We start from the raw sequence: 19,783 nt of genomic DNA on the forward strand, positions 1-19,783 counted from the left end.
CCGGACTATGACCGGATATGGCTAATAACACGGGAGTAAGGATCATCTCTTTTCCTCTCTCCCTCCCTCTCTCCTGACAGCCCGTCAGTTTCTCATGCAGCTCGCTAAAACTTCACTCGCGTTTATGTCCATATCGATCAGATCCAGCTCTCCTGTTCGGCCTTTATAGAGAGCACCGATCAAACTATTAAGAGTGAATATCGGCCGATAATGACCGGCGGGGCACTCCCCACAGTTCACTGTCTAGCACTGGCTTCGTAGTGCACTGATGGATTAGGCTAAGCTAACCTGTAGCTGCTCCCTCCACACTCACAACAACTTCATACAGACATAAATAAAGCAGCTGTATTCGCCATACAGGAAACACACATTTAAAACGGTTTTGCCTGCCGTTTTTGTGTACACAAGCATTCATTAATGGTTCGGAAAGTGGCACTGTACCTTAATAATTTAAAGGCTTGTATTTGCGTGCATTTCATGTTCGGAAAGATGTATTGAGAGTGGAGGTGTCCTGAGATTAGCGCCTGCAGGCAGGCTCCATGGACCTGTCAGCTCCGGACAGCGCAAAATGCGTACATGAAGCGCTACGTCATGAACGCAAGAAATCTACCCTCGTGGGGGCGCGCTCATGTGATTGGCTTAGAATTGAGGAGACATCTGATTGGCTATAGATAGAAAAAATTACAAGTACGAATCGGGTGACCGTCAGGGGAGTCTCAAAAAACCCACACACGAATGCACAGCGATCCATGCACAGAAAGCGGTTTTTAAACGGAAAACAAATATGTGTGGATCAAAATACATATGTAAAACTTTTTTCTGTATTTGGATTTTATTTACATGTATATGAAACGGAACACATTTGTGTGTGCATTGAAAAACACAAGTGTGGATCCGGAAATACAAGTGTGAATCCTTTTGCGGATCATGAAATACAAGTGTGAATCCTTCTGTGTGCATGTGTGTATTATGAGACTGTTCTGAGCCCATACATATACAACCATGATGCTAATGTGGCCCGAGAGGAAATTGAGTTTGACGCCCCTGGAATAAAGTGAAGTCGATTTAAAGTCCTCCTTATCGACAGAAACAGTGTTTGTTACAGAAGCACAGAGAGATAAAGAGAGAGATGTTCGTCCATACTGATGAACACATCAGAGGAAAATGCTTCAGATGTCTGTTTCAAACACAGAATCAAACGTAGAAGATACCTTTTTCATCCACACATCTTTTTCTTATAACATGTAACGATGGATTTCAAGTTGAAAGTATAAAAGAACATTACTTCATTGCATATCAAAGAAGGAATTCATTAACAATCCAAAGTCAAAGAGTGCTTTACGTATAAACTCCGAATATTAATGTTGTTCCTCCTGCATCCATTTCCCCCGCTACCAGTTTGTTTGGATCCCAAGATATCTTCAGTCTTTTTGCTAATTTCCCACAAAGGCTAATGATGCCCCTTTCACACCAACGCGGTTCCAGGGCCGGAGCTGGAGCTTGAAAAGCACCGGTTTTTCCTGTTCACACCGCAGCGGCACCAAAAAGTTGTCGGTCTAGAAAGCAAGCACCGCATACGTCACGCTTACGTCGGAGGCGGGGGCAGGGGCAGGGGCAGGGGCAGGGGCAACAGTTGTAATGTTATACCATATTATTACATGGCTTAGTTGAATACTCGATTCTGATTGGCCAATTCAGAACACGTGACACGTTGTTAATCCAGAACAGACAGACCGCTGTCAAGGACTTAATGACCGTTGTTAAGGACGCTCAAATCTGCACAAACAAGTCCGGTCGATTGAACTGTATGCAGTTTGGCCGAAAAGCAAACTGCATGCAGTTTGCTTTTCTAACTGACAAGACAAGAGCGACAAGAAAACAGCGGAGAAGTAACGGGCAGAAACCTTCCTTTTTACGCAGCGGTCCAGACATAGACATCAAACGGCGACACATATTCAGTTGTCAGTTACTTTGGCATTAGGGCAGGGATATCTAGATACTTTCCAAGGTTTGACATAATGAATTGTGCTAATTTTAAAGCAAGCAACGATGTTTTCAAATCTGTAATCAAAAAGCTCCGCCTTCCTGCCGTTGCGTTGCTACGTTTTGTTTTTCAAACGGTAACAACGGACTATTTTCCTTAGCGGATGCATGTCAATTTAAATCAATACATACAACTATTTTTTAAATCAATAAAATCATTTTCTAAATCCATAAAAGCATTTCAATTAATAGTGGGAGTCATATCATTACTTTGTTGAGAATGTGGCCATGTAATAAGCGGGATAATGTGCAGCGACGCGGTCATTATGGGGAAAAGAACATCTTCAGGCAGATCTAGATCCCTCCGCTTCGCGTCGGGCTCCTGATCAGCCTGTCGGTGTTCTTTTCCCCATAATGACCGCGTCGCTGCACATTATCCCTTACTTAATTAATGCTGCAAAGCTGTTTTTTTTTAGCTTGGCGCATGCAGAGGCTAACAACAGCTAGCTCTAACGCCATCGAATAGGACGTATATTTACCTTCTTTCTCCTACGGAATCGTCGTTGAAGTTGATGATGATGATTGTAAAGAAGTCTTGAATGTAGCATGTAACGACTGTAAAGTTGGTAGTAAAGTCGTCCCATTTGTTCCATTTAGTTTCGACAGAGCAAAACCAAAACGAGTAGCGCTTCAATACAATCGGTCATTGTTGTTGTTGCCGATGTGAGGGGTTTCCGCGCGGTTTGGCTTTATGAAGCAGGCACGCAAACGGTTACGTCATGACACAAAACGATGACGCAATGACGCAGCACCAGTCGGGCTCTGAGCGGTGTGAACAGAGCGGGAGCTGAACCGAAGAACCGGTTCCGAACCAGAAAAGCTCTAGCACGGAGATAGAACGGGAAAAGCCTTGGTGTGAAAGGGGCAGAAGAGTGTGACACTAAACACACATTTAGGACTTCATTAGCACCGAAGTGTCCTCCTTTCTTTCTCCTCTTGCACTCTCAGTTAAAACGTCAAGTGTCAAAAAAGTCAAATCCGTACGAACACCATCAATGAAATGAAACTCCACAGATGTGCTAAAGTACATTTTGTACTCTGACTCTTCCACAGAGACGGTCACACTTATTTTAACTTTACTTCACTCACACTCACACACACTGACAGAAATGAGGTGTGGGTGTCAGCACTGCCTCCAGTCATGAAGCACAGGGCGGGGGAGCGAGAGCTAAATATAAACTGTTAACTGCTTTTAATGTTGGCAGGTTTGACTGCCAGCGGCATGAGAGAACACACTCCTCTAAGTCAGTCAGGTCTCGTGTCAAAAAGTGTGTGTTTGTGTGTGTCTTTGGATGGATATTTAGACAAACAAACAGACCATGTTGAGCTCAAGAGGAGGAAGATGTCATGCAGAGCTAAGTAGCTAAACACGGGGATTAAAACATGACGCAACCAATAGATTACGTTACATTTAGCTGTTGCTTTGTGCAGATGCACTTACGCTAAGGGAAATCAACCACAATAGCAAGAATCCTGCAGGTGCATTAGCTTCAAACAGAAATGAGAAGGAAGTTTCCTCATCATTCATTTAGATCAGGGGTGTCAAACTCAAATACACAGTGGGCCAAAAAAATGGGTACTAGTCGAGGGCCGGACTGGTTCAATGTTTATTGCAGAACTTATTGAAATGAACTTATTGCACATATTAAACCTGGAACTAACAAAGCTTAAATGATTGCCTATAAAAACAACATTAAACATTAAATAATCAGTTGCATTCATTTCTTATGGCTCTATCTGCAGCTTCTCCAGAGTCATTTCTTATGGTTACATTTTTCCACAGGCCAACAGCAGCTTCAAAAAAACAATTTCCCTCAAAGAACAAACCAAACATGCCCTGTTGTCGTGAGAAAAAAAGTGCAGAAGGAAACATCCATGTAAACTCAGTGTGCTGCTCTGTGATGCTAGTTCAAGCCAGATACTTGGCATCTCATCTTGGGTGCAAGTTCATCAATGTTTGGGGTCAGGCTCTGAGCTGAGGAAACCCTCAGGATTGAGTGAAGGTGTGCGTGCAATATACCGGAGGGCCAGATCTAATAGTAATTAGAAATTATCCTGCGGGCCGAAATTAAATCCACCACGGGCCTGATTTGGCCCCCGGGCCTTGAGTTTGACACTTGTGATTTAGATGTAGGAACATGTGTGTTTGCATATGATTGAGGCAGAGCAGTGAAAGAGAGAGAGAGAGAAAGAGAGATTCGGGTGAGATTTTCCTCCGACTCCTGCCTCTCTGCAGCCGAATGATAAATGTCCTCCTCTCACGGTGAAATAAAGTCTCGCAGATCAATGGTAGCTTGAGAGAGATCTCTTCATTAGCTCAATTGAGTGGGCACCGCCATGCAGTCGGCACAGGAATTGACTACAGTGTTACAGTAAATCACACACACACACACTTTATAGTGTTCATATAGTGTAGTGTTTCTCCCGCTGCAGTACAATGGTAGCTCTCGTGGGGAGGTGAAGGCAGAGGAGGAGAAGGGGTGGAGAATAAAGGGAGGAAGTTATTTTTAGATGTGGAGGATATAGGTGAGAGAAGCAGAGGTGCACACACTAATGAGAGGATGTGAAGAACCCAACAAAGAGAAGTGAAAGCATGACTGAAACACAACTATCCTCCTTTAACACATCCCTGTAAAAGCAATCATTAATACTCTGATAAGCTGCCGTTTTTTTTGTCTCTAACGATGATGAGAAAAGGAACAAAGAAGGAACAAAAGGTGGTGTCTTCGTGATGTCTTTGTGTCAGTACATTATCCACACAGCTGCTTCTACACATGTGAGCAGTTGTGAGGCTTAAAGGCACAATGAAAGCCATTTCTCGATAGTGGTTTTGAAATTCAACATACAGTTGTGTTTTATCAAAGTAGCAGTGATATAACATTACATTACATTACATTGCATTTAGCTGACGCTTTTATCCAAAGCGACTTACAATAAGTGCATTCGACCAAGAAGATACAAACTAGAAGAAAACAGAATCACATAAGTACATCAGGTTTCATAGAGCCACAACATTTCAAGTGCTACTCAACTGGCTCTAGATAAGCCAGTCCTTAGTTAGTATATAAGTGCTTTGTTAGTAATTTTATTGCTCGAAGAGGAGTTGAAAGAGATGAGTTTTCAGTCTGCGCCGGAAGATGTGTAAGCTTTCTGCTGTCCTGATGTCAATGGGGAGCTCATTCCACCATTTTGGAGCCAGGATAGCAAACCGACGTGTTTTTGCTGATGGGAACTTGGGTCCCCCTCGCAGTGCGGGTGCAGCGAGCCGTTTGGCTGATGCAGAGCGGAGTGCACGTGCTGGGGTGTATGGTTTAACCATGTCCTGGATGTAGGAAGGGCCAGATCCATTCACAGCATGGTACGCAAGGACCAGTGTCTTGAAGTGGATTCTAGCAGTTACCATATGTGCACATTATTTCATTAAGGGGAAACATATAAGGGATCCAAGGACAGATCCCTGGGGTACACCACTTTATTTATCATTAATTGGTTTAAAATGAGGCTTTTTTGTAGCTCTTTTTCAAACCCAAGTCACGGTTTTCCCCAGATTCATGCTTTGTCTGCATGGAGTGAATTACGCTCTTTTATCGCTGTGAACATTAAAGCATGTAAACATCTCAAGTAGAGGCACACAATTCAAATATGAACCTGAAAATACGAAATATAAACATAAGAAATCATAAATCATGGCAATACTTATGTTGATGTATAATGTTTTTATAGTTTTTATGCTTTGACGTTTGTATTTTGTTTTTGTCTTTGCCCTTTGAGGCATTTCTTGTGATTTGGGGCTATAATACATTTTGATTTGATTTGATTTGATTTGATAAAAAACACAAGAAGAAAGGCCCACATATTGACGCCTGAGGTAGGAAGATTGTAATTGATTGGATGGTATACCATTCTACCGTTTCTCCTCCCTCCTGCAGGCTACCAGGGAGCTACCTGTGAGCAGAAGGTGGACCCCTGTGCCTCCGGACCCTGTCATAATAACGGGACGTGCTACGCTCAGGGTCCCGGCCCCCTGGGGTTCGGCTGCAGCTGCACGGCGGGCTTCACCGGCCCCACGTGCGCCCAGCTGGTGGATTTCTGCGCCCTGAACCCATGTGCCCACGGGGTCTGCCGCAGTGTGGGCAACAGCTACAGGTGTCTGTGCGTCCCAGGTGAGCAGCAGGGTTTTAAGTGCTTTTTGTAAAGGCTTAAGGTGCCGAGTTTATCCAATGTCACTTAGAGATGGGACAGCTTTGCTCGTTTTAAGATTTTCAGATTTATATTAAAGTAAATTTAGCCAAGTACTGCACCTTAGCACAATTTTGAGGGACTTATCCCACCTAAGAGTATTCCTACACTCTGGTACTTCTACTTTTACTTAAGTACAAGATATGGATATATGTAAAGAGTATGTACATAATAAAAGCGCGTGTGTTGCAGGAATTTGCTCATTTGAATGTATGTAATAGAGTTCTTGGACAATTTTGTTACACACTTCCAATTTTTCTTAATTTGTTCATCAACGTTGCATTATTATTTGTGGACAACAGCTACAGGTGTCTGTGCGTCCCAGGTGAGCAGTGGGGGTTTTAGTGCTTTTTGTAAAGGCTTAAGGTGCAGAGTTTATCCAAACTCATCTCGTTTTAAGATTTTCTAATTTATGCAGTGGTTAAAAGTAACTAAGTTAATTTACTCAAGTACTGCACTTAAGTACAACTATGAGGGACTTGATGCTTATACTTTTGTACTTTTACTTGAGTAACATTTTGAATGCAGGATTTACTTGTAACAGAGTATTCCTACAATCTGGTACTTCTACTTTTACTCAAGTACAAGATCTGAGTACTTCTACTTTTACTCAAGTACAAGATCTGAGTACTTCTACTTTTACTTAAGTACAAGATCTGAGTACTTCTACTTTTACTCAAGTACAAGATCTGACTTCTACTTTGACTTAAGTACAAGATCTGACTTCTACTTTTACTCAAGTACAAGATCTGAGTACTTCTACTTTTACTTAAGTACAAGATCTTAGTACTTCTACTTTTACTCAAGTACAAGATCTGACTTCTACTTTGACTTAAGTACAAGATCTGACTTCTACTTTTACTCAAGTACAAGATCTGAGTACTTCTACTTTTACTCAAGTACAAGATCTGAGTACTTCTACTTTTACTTAAGTACAAGATCTGAGTACTTCTACTTTTACTCAAGTACAAGATCTGACTTCTACTTTGACTTAAGTACAAGATCTGACTTCTACTTTTACTCAAGTACAAGATCTGAGTACTTCTACTTTTACTTAAGTACAAGATCTGAGTACTTCTACTTTTACTCAAGTACAAGATCTGACTTCTACTTTGACTTAAGTACAAGATCTGACTTCTACTTTTACTTAAGTACAAGATCTGAGTACTTCTACTTTTACTTAAGTACAAGATCTGAGTACTTCTACTTTTACTTAAGTACAAGATCTGAGTACTTCTACTTTTACTTAAGTACAAGATCTGAGTACTTCTACTTTTACTTAAGTACAAGATCTGAGTACTTCTACTTTTACTCAAGTACAAGATCTGAGTACTTCTACTTTTACTTAAGTACAAGATCTGACTTCTACTTTGACTTAAGTACAAGATCTGAGTACTTCTGCCACCTCTGGATATATGTAAAGCGTATGTACATAATAAAATAATGTGTGTTGCAGGAATTTGCCCATTTGAATGTACACACTTAAAATTGTTCTCAATTTGTTCATCAACTTTGTATTAATTTGTCAAGCCATCTTCACAAGATGACACACACATATAGATACACAATTAAATAAATGTAAACACAGAAAGAGAAATGAGGGCAAGATTTGGGCTTTTAGTTTAAAGAGATCCTGAACTGAAGTATTTTGTTCATGCTAGACACGAGAACCTGTCATTTTTGTTCACAAAGAGCCTCCTGCCACAGCTGATCCACCTTCACCTTTCTCTCAACAAACACTATTCAATATCCTATAGAAAGAAGTCATGGGAAAGCTGTGATGCTACTGTATGTGTGTGAAAAAAGTACTTAACATGGTTTGGCTTATTTAAAGCGAATGTAGGTGCAGGTTTCTTGCTGTTCTGAGTTGTTATCTTCAGGGATTGATTGCACTTGATGTAATGTAAAAGGGAAATGGAAAAATCTGACTTTAAAAGATACTTCATTATAACGGACCTTGAGCCAAAGTAATACATTCTTACTTTTGAATTACCACTTCCACTTTCCAACCAAAAATCAGAAGCTAATGCCTTTCCACTACAAAAACTTGAAATCTTGCCAAGTATATTTCTTCTAATATCTAGTCAGAATATGTCTTCACACCTGATATAAGACAGAATAACTTCAGAAGTAACACTGCAGTGAGATATCTGGTCTTGTTTTTAGACAATGCATCATCTTGTTAAGTCAAACAATCTTATTTTGAGTCGTATCTCAGATGAAACACATATTGTTTTACATATTTATTAGAAAATCACCAACTAACATCAGAAAACAGAAAAACCTTTGAGTATTTGCGACATATATTATAACACAACATTTCCTGATTCTGGTCAAATATAGTTCAAAATGAGTTCTCCCAGCTAATTACAAGATCTGATTTATCTAAATATCCCTTCTTATTTCAAGTTCTCTTACCAAGCACATTTTCATTTGTTCTATTGGCAGATGTTTGTACTTATTTCAAGTGAAAACAGCTTGTTTTCATTATTTTTAAACTTGATTTTGGAGCATTATTTTTTCCAGTGTGGGCTCTCCTCTCGGACCCCTTGAGCCATTAAGAAATCCATCTAAAGACACCTTGTTCCTAATTCATCAACGCTCTAAATCCAGCTTTGCAACCAGCATATAGTTAAAACTGAAAATGGTCTCAGCCTCAGAGCAGCAGCAAGTCTCGACCGTCTGTATGATGAGTTATTTTTAGAAAGGGGCGATCGTTGCACTCGCACCGATGCCTCTGTGATGAAATCAATTGAGTGGAATGATGACTTTTCATAATCCATTGTCTTGCAATTACCTAGCCAGGATGGGGAAATAGATTACTTTCCCAGTGGCCCATGAACGTAATGTGACACTTTGCCCCTATTGCTCTCTGTTTATACAGTCTGTCAGTTTAATATGAGCCAATCAACATCTGGATCTCCATTTTGATGCTCCATTCATTCCCCTTCATCAGCAGCATAGCGGCTTCTTACTGTCTCTTTTGCATCATGGCTTTTAGGAGAGATTGTAACCTTAGAATACTTAGACTTGGAAGACAAGCGCAAACATAATACTACAGTCTGGGAATACAAATTAATTAATTAAGGTTTTCCTCTTAGTGTTTACTCCCTGTCTGTCTTCTTCTGCTGTTCCCTTTGATGTTTACTTCCTGTCTTCTTCTTCAAAAAGTATTCAACTGTGTTTTCTGATGGTTGAAAATGAATCTTTGTTGTCCGCAGCAGATGTTAAAGTGACCGGACATCTTTCTGCGGATTGATATGACTCCACATACTGTAGCTAAGGAGCATCCTCTTTAGCAACGTTCTGCTAGCGAGACCTCTGGAGTGTCCACATTGACCAATCAGAATCGAGTATTCAACTAAGCCATGTAATACGTTGGATTTTGTTAGGCAATAAATAAAATAAAAAACAATTACAGTTTTTTTTTAAGGTCAGGTTTAGGAGTTATACAGCCATCAATGTTGACACTCAATATGTAATACAAATACACATTTTTGACTAGACCTTCAACCCGTTTTTATATGCATTCAACAGCAAAAGGTTCACATGCATCCTTTTTTAAATGTCATGATAAGCCTGCCTCTAAATGTAGGAGTTTGGAAAAGGTCATTTGGATTACACGTACATAGAGTTGTGTTTGATCAAAATAGCAGGGAAATTAATACCATATTTGCACATTATTTCATTAAGGGGAAACGTATAAGGGAGCCTAGGGCTGATCCCTGAGGTACACCACTTTATTTATCACTAATTGGTTTGAAGTTAGAATTTGTTTTGCTCTTTTTCAGCCCAAGAAACAGTTTCCTGAATATTTAAAAGTTATTGCTTGAGTCGATAATCCCCCCATAAGTCATGTTTCTCATGTTTATTCAAAAGCTTTCACTCTCGCTGTGTCCTGCCGTGCGGAGCAGTCAACCGCTTCTTTCCAATTATTCAGATATCTATTTTCTTCCGCGCATCCTCAGTCATATTTTTTTATGTATTTTGCATTTCTCTTCTTTTTTTGTTCCTTCTAGTCCTTGTCCCTTTGTCCTTTATCTTCCTGCCGTTCACTCCATCTCATTCCCCTTTATTCCTCCGTTGTCTGGTTGCCATGGTGAAGAAGTGTGTGTGTGTACATGTGTGTGTACGTGTGTGTACATGTGTGTTTGTGGCTGGCTCCCAATCAATTGTCTGTGTCTGTGACTATGCTGATTGAGCAAATGCTGTCGTCCAATCAAATGTAAGCACTCAGAGCACCCTGTCTAATGGGATTGGTGAGTTGGTGTTTCGTAATTAGCATTGCAGACAAAACACACACACACACACACACACACACACACACACACACACACACACACACACACACACACACACACACACACACACACACACACACACACACAATAGCACAATAATCATAATTATGAGAGATGGCGTTTTGTGTAATACTGTATGTTAGCGCTTTGCTAAATAACTACCATTATTTAAGAAGATATGTGGTGCTGTGGCCAGTAGATTATGTTTAAAAATTGTGAATAACTAATGATTTCCAAATAATAAGGAATAATCCAATTCTGATGGGTGATTTCCCATATTGCAGTATGTTACGAATATGTAATTGCTTTTTGCTTAAAAGTAAAGTAATTAAAAAGACATATCATTGTCAAGGTCACCTCTTTCATAGAGGACATATTTAGCTTATTTTTAGGTTTATATGGGTATATTGTGCCTCTACTGTGACATGTTTACATGCTTTATTGTTTAAAAAGTTGCTATAGGAAAAGGAAAACCCCAAAAAGCATATAAGGCCTCTCATATAAAACCATTCAAAACTAATCTCGGCTCATTTGTAAGAAAGAAACACATTTGTTTTCTTATATGTAACAAAAGAGGGGTGGTAGTGCAATTTCCTGTAATAAGAAAACCAAAACCAGGAAATGTGAAAAATGGTTGTATTATCTGTTAAATCTGCACTCCTTAATAAAGAAATGAAAACAAAAAAAGAAAGAAACACATATTACCAACCTCGCATACTAAATGTTTTGGACCAAAATTGACCTTTTTCTCTCACCTCCTCAGAATGCCAGTAAAGAGGTATGAGTTACATATGAACGTCTGTATTCATGTGCATTTCTGTCATGAATACAGCAGTGTGTGTGTGTGTTAATCTGCCTTGTGTAAGTGTGTATGTTGTGTAAATGCGTGACAGAAAGCTGCTGAGGAGCTGATATGTAGACGGATCCATCCTCCAGTCTCCTGTAATCCCGCTCCCGTCAGCGGCTGCCAGGACACCAGCCGGCATGCAGAGCGAGTCTTGGAAAGGCACTTGACATTTCACTGGCATTTCACAGACCCGAGAGGCTCTAACTGGGCTCCTCATTAATTCCTCTCCATCCCCAAACACACGTTAGCTAAAGCCCGGGGAGGGATTGTTTGAAACTTCGTCAGCGCTGGGACCCAACTGAGAAACGTAGTCAGTGGGAGCGGAGCTAATGAAAACAGATTGCTACTCCAGTCATACTTTACAAACTGTACATGGTGGAGCATCTCTATGAAGTGCAGCTGGGAGTGGGAAAGTACATCATTATAACTTATATACTTTTTTACATGTTCTTTGACATACTATACTATGATTTTGTTAACTATGACTTTTTAAATACTTTTGCGACATTTTTATTTATTTAATTGTTTATTTAGCAGGGACAATGAACACTTAAAACATTTAAATGTGTCAAGCGTAACAGTGATTTAGCTTTGAGCTAATTTCCATCCGCAGTCCCTCACATAAAACATTTAAGAAGATTACATTTTACAAACATAGCAAAAACAAAATACATGATATGCAAAAGGTGCCAAAGAGCAAGAGCAGCATACACAAGTATTTACCACATGGCAGTACAATGTAGCAGCAACGACATATAAAGTGCAAGAGAAGATACAAGTGCTACCTAAAGTGCAAGAGGAGATACCCCTGTGTTAAAGTGCATTTAGCGGTGATCGCACGTCTGTTTGTTTCTCAACCATTCTTTGAGTTGACCTTTGAAACTATTGAGAGTGGGACAATCCCGTATCTCAGTAGGGAGGCTATTCCACAAAGAGCTGCCTTTAATTGAGAGGACATTTTGACCAAAAGTGGTCCGTCTGCAGTGGACCTCACAGTCTCCTCTGGTTTCTGACCTAGTGCAGCATCCAGTGTGTTTTTTGTGGATGAATTCCCCTAAGTACATATTATACTATGTCTTTTAAAATGTATTTTTTTAGATATTATAATATGACTTTTTTCATATTTCTTGACATACTATACATTACAACCAAATATTAGAATAGGCACTTTGATTACATGTTTTGTTATTTGTCTTACTTAAAGTGGACCTATCATGCTATATTTGAATAATATAGTGTAGGACCATACCTATATAAGGCATATTTATACTTTTTTTTTTTCAAAATACCAAACAGATCATGCATTTTAGCCATGCCTCATTTTGCTCAATTTGAAAAATGTTAGCTCTGTTTTAGCAAGGGTTGATTCTGTGAGCAACAGCACCATCTAGAGGCCTGGCATATGTACTACAGCGTCTCCAGCGCTTTCGAACGGCAATGGCCGTGGCTGTCTCCTCCTGATGTCAGGACAGTGTTCATATCTGGATTGGCCCAATAGCCGTAGCGCCACCGTCCTGACATCAGGACAGTGTTCAAATCTGGATCAGTTTTTATCAGATCCGTTGCAGCCCCTTTTTTAGAGATATGGGTATGGAGGAAAATAGAGAGGGTTGTGTTTTCTGACACTTGGTGAGTTCCCTGGAACACCGGGGACACATATTCATGTATAAAAGACGTACAAAAGTGCATTTTGCATGATAGGTCCCCTTTAAGAAAAAACTAAATAAATATTAGCATCATAATATACTTTATGTAATACTTTGTTACTGACCACCACTGATTTATTTCCAGCAAAAGTCCTTTGAGATTTAATACACAGTGACTTTCATAAAATAAATTGACATCCACTCTTTCCTCAGGTCCATTCTTGTTTTTAACAGATTTATCTAAATGACGAGCCCATCAACTGTATCACATCAGAGTTACAATCTGTACAGTACACTTTATTTTACGTTCTTCAATGTCACTGGAGAATAATAGATTGTCTGTGACTCATGCACTGACCATGCTCTCAGATGTTGCACAGCTGCCATCCTATGGAAAACACGGAGCACTGCATGCTACTTGACCTTCTGTCCAATGCCATTGAAGCTCAGGGGCAAAATACGGGACTGACAATATATTCCTACACTTAACAAATGTTAGGTGATTGATATCTGAAGTTTCCTTGTGTTTTTTTGCAGATGTAAAGATATGTGGCTGCTCTGTTAGCCGTTGTGCTGCATTTGTCTTTGAGGTTCTTTGGTGAAGTACATTGGAAATGAATGTAGGAACCTTTTGAGGAACCTGCTTTCTGCATTTTTCTTTATCCCTGGCAAGAGTATTATACATAAACACACGTGCACTCTTTCTCCTTCTTTACATATAAACAAGTCTACACACATGCGCAGAGTAATACAAATGTTAGACCAATCGTAACCATCCTAATGTCCTCCAGATTGCCATACACCATTAGACTGTTTGTTTAAAGCATATTGTATACATTGTCAAATCAATTCTCTGCTACACCTTTAGTCTTACTTCAGGCAACCCATTACCACACCTTTTTCACGTATTATACCTTATTTACATGAAAGTATATCCCTTTTTTTGGAAGGCAATGAACGGTTATTGATTATGATGATTAAAGGTCATGATTGTGGGTGTTTTAAAGTCATGCAAGTACCATAGCGCCACCAAATGCTAAACATAATGCGGAGTTATTTGGAGGGTCAGTACAGTATATGTGAATGAGTTATATTAACTGCTTATCACAGCCAAAGAGCTTTCATTTACAGTTCAACCCTCCCCTAGATAAAATAGGGCAATGCAGCAAAATGTATAGTATGACTAAATATGTAATGACTCGATATATACTCTATTTCTGTTTCCCATTCAGGCTACCACGGGCTGTACTGTGAGGAGGAGTACAACGAGTGTCTGTCAGCCCCCTGCCAGAACTACGCCACCTGCAAGGACCTCATCAACGCCTACGAGTGTGTCTGCACTACACAGTTTGAAGGTATGTCTGAGTTTGGGATTATTATTATTATTAGATGCATGACCTCTGTATACTGTAGACCAGGGGTGTCCACACTTTTTTCTCCGAGGGCCACATACAGAAAAATGTATTAGGCTTTTTTCTTATCAACTTGTTAGAACATGTTTTCAAATTGTATTGACTAAATGTATTTGAAAATTGGGCTTATTAACACATGAATACTGTGTAATATATTTGAACATATATATATTAAGAAGTACAATATAAGAAAAGCACAAGTTTATTACAGTATACTTAAGTCATTATACTTTTTGAATTTGCTGAGGGGCCGATTCAAAATGGTCCGCGGGCCGCATTTGGCTCCCGGGCCGTGGTTTGGACACCGCTGCTGTAGACTAGTGCATGTTGTGGTGTTAATATGGCCTGTTCTGTGTGTGCAGGCAGACACTGTGAAATCTACAAGGATCCATGTCTGAAGATGCGCTGCCAGAACGGAGGGCGCTGTGAGAGTGAAGGACTCAACGTGTCCTGCTCCTGCCAGCCGGGATACCTGGGTGAGCATCGGCAGAACACTAACCGCCTATTATACTGTAGGAATGAAATTAAGAAGAAGTGACTTTATTAATCATTTTTCACTCTGTTAGAACAAATGCACACATGCAAAGGACACACTAGGTCTTGATACACACATACAGATACTGTAAACATGCACTTTTTTTTATGGAGAGGTGTCAGAGCAAACAGGCCAAGTTGTTTCAGTCCCAGTTTGCTCAAGGACAGTCCTAGCACTTCTAGGACCTCTTCAGCTAACGGTCCACACTCTGTCTGATCGGGACTTGAACCGGCGACTCTTAAGTTCACAAGCCAAGTCCCTTCAGACTGAGCTACTGCCGACTGAAAATGTATATGGTTATAAATCTATATGTAAGGATATGGTAAACAATGCTTCTATAGACTGCATTCAAGATAATAATGACTAAACGAGAAGATGCCCTTGTTGACAGTTTTTTTTTTGTCGTAATACCTGATCAACATAGCCAGTGGTATCTAGTAGCAGCTCCAAAATGACGGCTTTAAAAAATACTTCTTAAAAAAACATCTTTATGACCTGAATTGTATGTAATAAAGACTTGTATAGTACATACCTATTTTGGACTTGTACTTACACCTAGACATATAACTGTTCATATCCATTCAGCTACTCAGTGTTGACCTATTGTTGTTATTTGTATTCATACTTACTTACACTTTTTGTTTGTATCCCTGTATAAGCTCTTACATGTCCTATGCTTCACTCTTATTGAAGCCGCTGCTCTGACACCTCAATTTCCCTTGAGGGTTAAGAGAAGTTTTTCTTATTTCCACACTTTTCCGTGTGTTTTATTTTTATTTTGTTTTTAAATATATATCTGTTGTAATTTATTGTCGTTTATTGTGATTGTAGTAATGTGTTTTTATTACATGTACAGCACTTTGGCTCGACCAAAAATCGCTTTTAAATGTGCTATATAAATAAAACCTGATTTTATTTTATTTTATTTTAAAATAATATTGATGTATGACATTCTGCATTTTGCTTCTAAGTCCATGGTTTTGTAAACAGCCTCATCAGGAGTGTGAAAACTGTACGCCTCAGATTCTGCTTCTTCTACTTGTTATTGAACGCAACCCTCTCCCGTCCCTCCAGGGGAGAAGTGTGAGGTGGACGTTAACGAGTGTGAGAGCAGCCCTTGTCACCATGGAGGCACCTGCGTCGACCAATCAAACGGCTTCACCTGTCACTGTCCACCTGGGTGGGTGGGGCCCAGCTGTGAGATCCGTAAGTCAGCCTGCCAGAAAACCTGCGTTCAGCTATTCATCTCACATGAGAAGCAGCTACATGCCCCCTCTCTCTGTGAGGGGGCTTTTCCTCTCTCCTTCTTAATGTCTGTCTGAATTTGAAAGGCTGGAGGACAACAACGGACATATCACACAAACTAAATTCTTTATTTTTCTTATTGTAAGCCTTTTTAAACAGGTCTTGAGTTAAATATGGTTTAATTTTTCTACATTTTCGGGTCGACAACATTTGGAAATAGTTTATAAGACAAAATAAACCTGTCTTTTTTTTGTTATTTTGACCTGCATTTATTTCCACCAGTATCAGTCACTCAAAAATGTAATCAAATACATAGAAATCTCAATGTATTTAGCCAATTATAAACGTTATTTAAATACAATAAAAAATCTATTCCAACAATCAAGTAGAGAATAGAATCGGAGGGATGAGACCCCTCTTTAATGGTCACACATGCAGAGCACACAGCACACACAGTGACATGTGTTCTCTGCTTGTAACCCATCCTAGTACCAGGAGTCTAGTACTAGGAGCAGTGGGCAGCTATTGTACAGCCCCCGGGGAGCAATTGGAGTGAGGGGGGAAGGGGGTTGTCCGGTGCCTTGCTCAAGGGCACCACGGCAGGGCAGGAGGTGAACTGGGACCTCTCCAAGTAGCAGTCCACACTCCATATTTTAGGTCTGGTCGCGGACTTGAACCGGCGACCCTACGGCTCCCAGTCCAAGCCCCCTACTGACATGCCTTACTGAAAACAGCTCATCGAAATTGATTTATTATCAGACCTGACAAAATGATATCTAATTAGATTATGTTTAAATTATACGTATTAGTCAAACAAAAAACTAAGAATTAAAGTAAAAAAATACATAAAATAAAATGAATTTTTGTATTATAATTATTATTTTGTATTTATTGTATTTTTATTATAGTTTTTTGGAATTATTATTATACTTCCGTCTTTCTTTATTTCAGACCTGCAGTGGAAGCCGGCCCACACGGAGGACACCCTGACCAACATGCCCCGCCACTCCCTCTACATCATCATCGGAGCGCTGTGCGTGGCCTTCGTCCTCATGCTCATCATCCTCATCGTGGGCATCTGCCGTATCAGCCGCATCGAGTACCAGGGATCGTCACGCCACGCCTACCAGGAGTTCTACAACTGCCGCAGCATTGACAGCGAGTTCAGCAACGCCATCGCGTCCATCCGCCACGCCAGGTCAGTGACAGACAACAAAGTGTTTAGTAGGTAGATGTTATTAAAAACAGCCATTTCTGTGTTGGTGCTTTGGGTTAATTTGCATTTTTTTAATAGGGGAACTCCACCCATTATTCAAGGAAGCTAATTATTTATTATCATTGATATCATATGCACGAAAAAGTGGTGCAGTGATGACGTTTGACCTGGAAGCTAGCATTGCAAAGGACTCCATCGAATAAAAGCAATTGGATTTTTCCATTAAAAGACACTAAGACCTGTGGCAAAAATATGTTTATGATACTTTCACGTTTTGTTCAGCCGGATAATCTCCACATATTAACACTGCTTTAATTATTTTTTAAGCGTATGCAACTGCCACAAGTTTGAAGCCAACATTATGCTTTAAAAAAAAATTCATCACGATCACATGACTTCACATTGACACCGCTAAGCTAAAGGAGGCTAATGTTCGGCTTGATGAAGTCATCTAGATTGATTTAGTCACTTGTTAGCAACCGCTGTTTTTAAGACATACAGTAGAAGCTTCAGATATGCACCTTTTTTGTGACTTAAAGGTAGGGTAGGTAAGTTTGAGAAACCGGCTCGAGATACACTTCTTGTTATATTCCATGGAATGCTCTTAACATCCCGATAGCAATGAATATCTTAAGTGCTTTGACAAAAAATCCATAAAAAAAAATGTTCATCTGTGGAAGCCGTAATACTGTAAAAAGCACGACCAATCATCTGAGCCGGCCCGGCTAAAATAACTGGATGGCCTACCTGCCTGTCAGCCTGTGCACAAACTTATCTCGTGCCCTCATTGGTCATATGCGCGTTCGTGTGTGTTGGAGGAGGGGCTCTGTAAGGAAGTGGCAGATTTTCTCCGGTTGTGTATTTTCAAATTCTAGCGATCTCGAGCCGGTTTCTCAAACTTACCTACCCTACCTTTAAACAGTTAGTCCACTAGTATCATATTTATAAATACATTATGATAGAAGTGTATCAAATGTTTTTTCAATGCAGAATCTGAAAAGTAGGCTTACTAAAGCTTAAATGGAAATACTCAAGTACAGTACAACATTGTACTTAAGTAGGCTACAGTACATGCGTAATTGTACTGAGTTACTTTCCATCAATGTACTAACAAGCACTGTTATGCTTTTATTTTTTTAGATTTGGCAAGAAGGCCAAGCCTGCCATGTATGATGCGACTCCCATCGCCTACGAGGACTACAGTCCTGACGACAAGCCTCTGGTCACCCTCATCAAGACCAAGGATTTGTAAAACACAACCATCCTTTCACAAGCTACACACAAACACACACATATATAAACAGAACGTCAGTATACATCTTGAAGTATTTCTTAAGAAAAAAACAACAGCAGAACAAAATTGAATGTATAGTTAGAAAAAAAAAACATACTCTGTAGTTTAAAAAATCTGGAATTTGATAAGGCTTTATTGTAGCATACGATGCATTAAGTTATTGACGACACTACCAGTAAGCTCTGCTGTACAAGAGAGATGACTTTAGACTGTCTGTCTGCGACCCACGGCCCAACATTTCTACGTGTAATCTCAGCAGGCAGCGCTGATGGTGTGGTAGAAATAGATGCACTCCTCTCGGTGCATACACTGTATCTTTTTCTATATCTTAAAAAAAAAAAATCTGCAGTAGGTTGCCTTACTTCGTGCATGGTTAGATTAGATGTTCTCTGTATTATTTCCAAATCCTTTGTACTTGGTTGTTGTTGTTTTTTCTCAAGATTGTACCAAATATCTTTTTGGGAGGGGGTGATTTGTGGTTAGTAGAGGAAATACACACGTGTATAAAAATACTAGTCACACAGTTTTCTTTTTTTTTAAAATACATATCGTCTTTACATGCAAGTTTTATCATTGGTGTATGATTAGTAAAGAAAGTTTACAGAAGTACTGTGACCCTACCATCCTGCTGTATGTATATCAGTGATATTTAGGATAATAGGTAGGTATATCTCTCAATACACAGACAAATAGTTGGTTTTAATCAGTGTACACATTCACCTCTAGTATTGACGGTGTTGAATAGGGTGATTATTTACTGGCTTTAGGGTGGATGTAATGGAGGAGGAAGATGAAGAAGAGGAGGGTGATTTAAATGTGCTTCTGTGTCCTGCCATTGGAAAACTCTCTGTCCGTGCAGCTGTGTTGTTCCTCTCAAGGTCAAGCAATGTTTTACCAATAGGCTCAGCTATTGATTTCTCTCTCATTTTAAACACATTGGCCACATGGTTACTTATTATCTATGTTGAATGATGTAAACAATAAAGATTCAAGTGAACAACAGAA

General features: G+C 39.8%; 1 protein-coding gene across 1 annotated transcript in view; it reads left to right on the forward strand.

Annotated features, from left to right (window-relative positions):
• dner (delta/notch-like EGF repeat containing) overlaps window positions 1-19,783 on the forward strand; it is an 82,326-nt gene extending 62,543 nt beyond the window's left edge. The window contains exons 8-13 of the mRNA XM_034114495.1: window positions 5,973-6,206; window positions 14,309-14,431; window positions 14,851-14,964; window positions 16,098-16,229; window positions 17,220-17,466; window positions 18,625-19,783. Of these exons, the coding sequence (XP_033970386.1) occupies window positions 5,973-6,206; window positions 14,309-14,431; window positions 14,851-14,964; window positions 16,098-16,229; window positions 17,220-17,466; window positions 18,625-18,736 (962 nt within the window). The 3' untranslated portion in view covers window positions 18,737-19,783. The remainder of the gene's footprint in view (window positions 1-5,972; window positions 6,207-14,308; window positions 14,432-14,850; window positions 14,965-16,097; window positions 16,230-17,219; window positions 17,467-18,624) is intronic.

The sequence above is a fragment of the Trematomus bernacchii genome, unplaced genomic scaffold, assembly GCF_902827165.1.
Source record: "Trematomus bernacchii unplaced genomic scaffold, fTreBer1.1, whole genome shotgun sequence".
Taxonomy (NCBI): domain Eukaryota; kingdom Metazoa; phylum Chordata; class Actinopteri; order Perciformes; family Nototheniidae; genus Trematomus; species Trematomus bernacchii.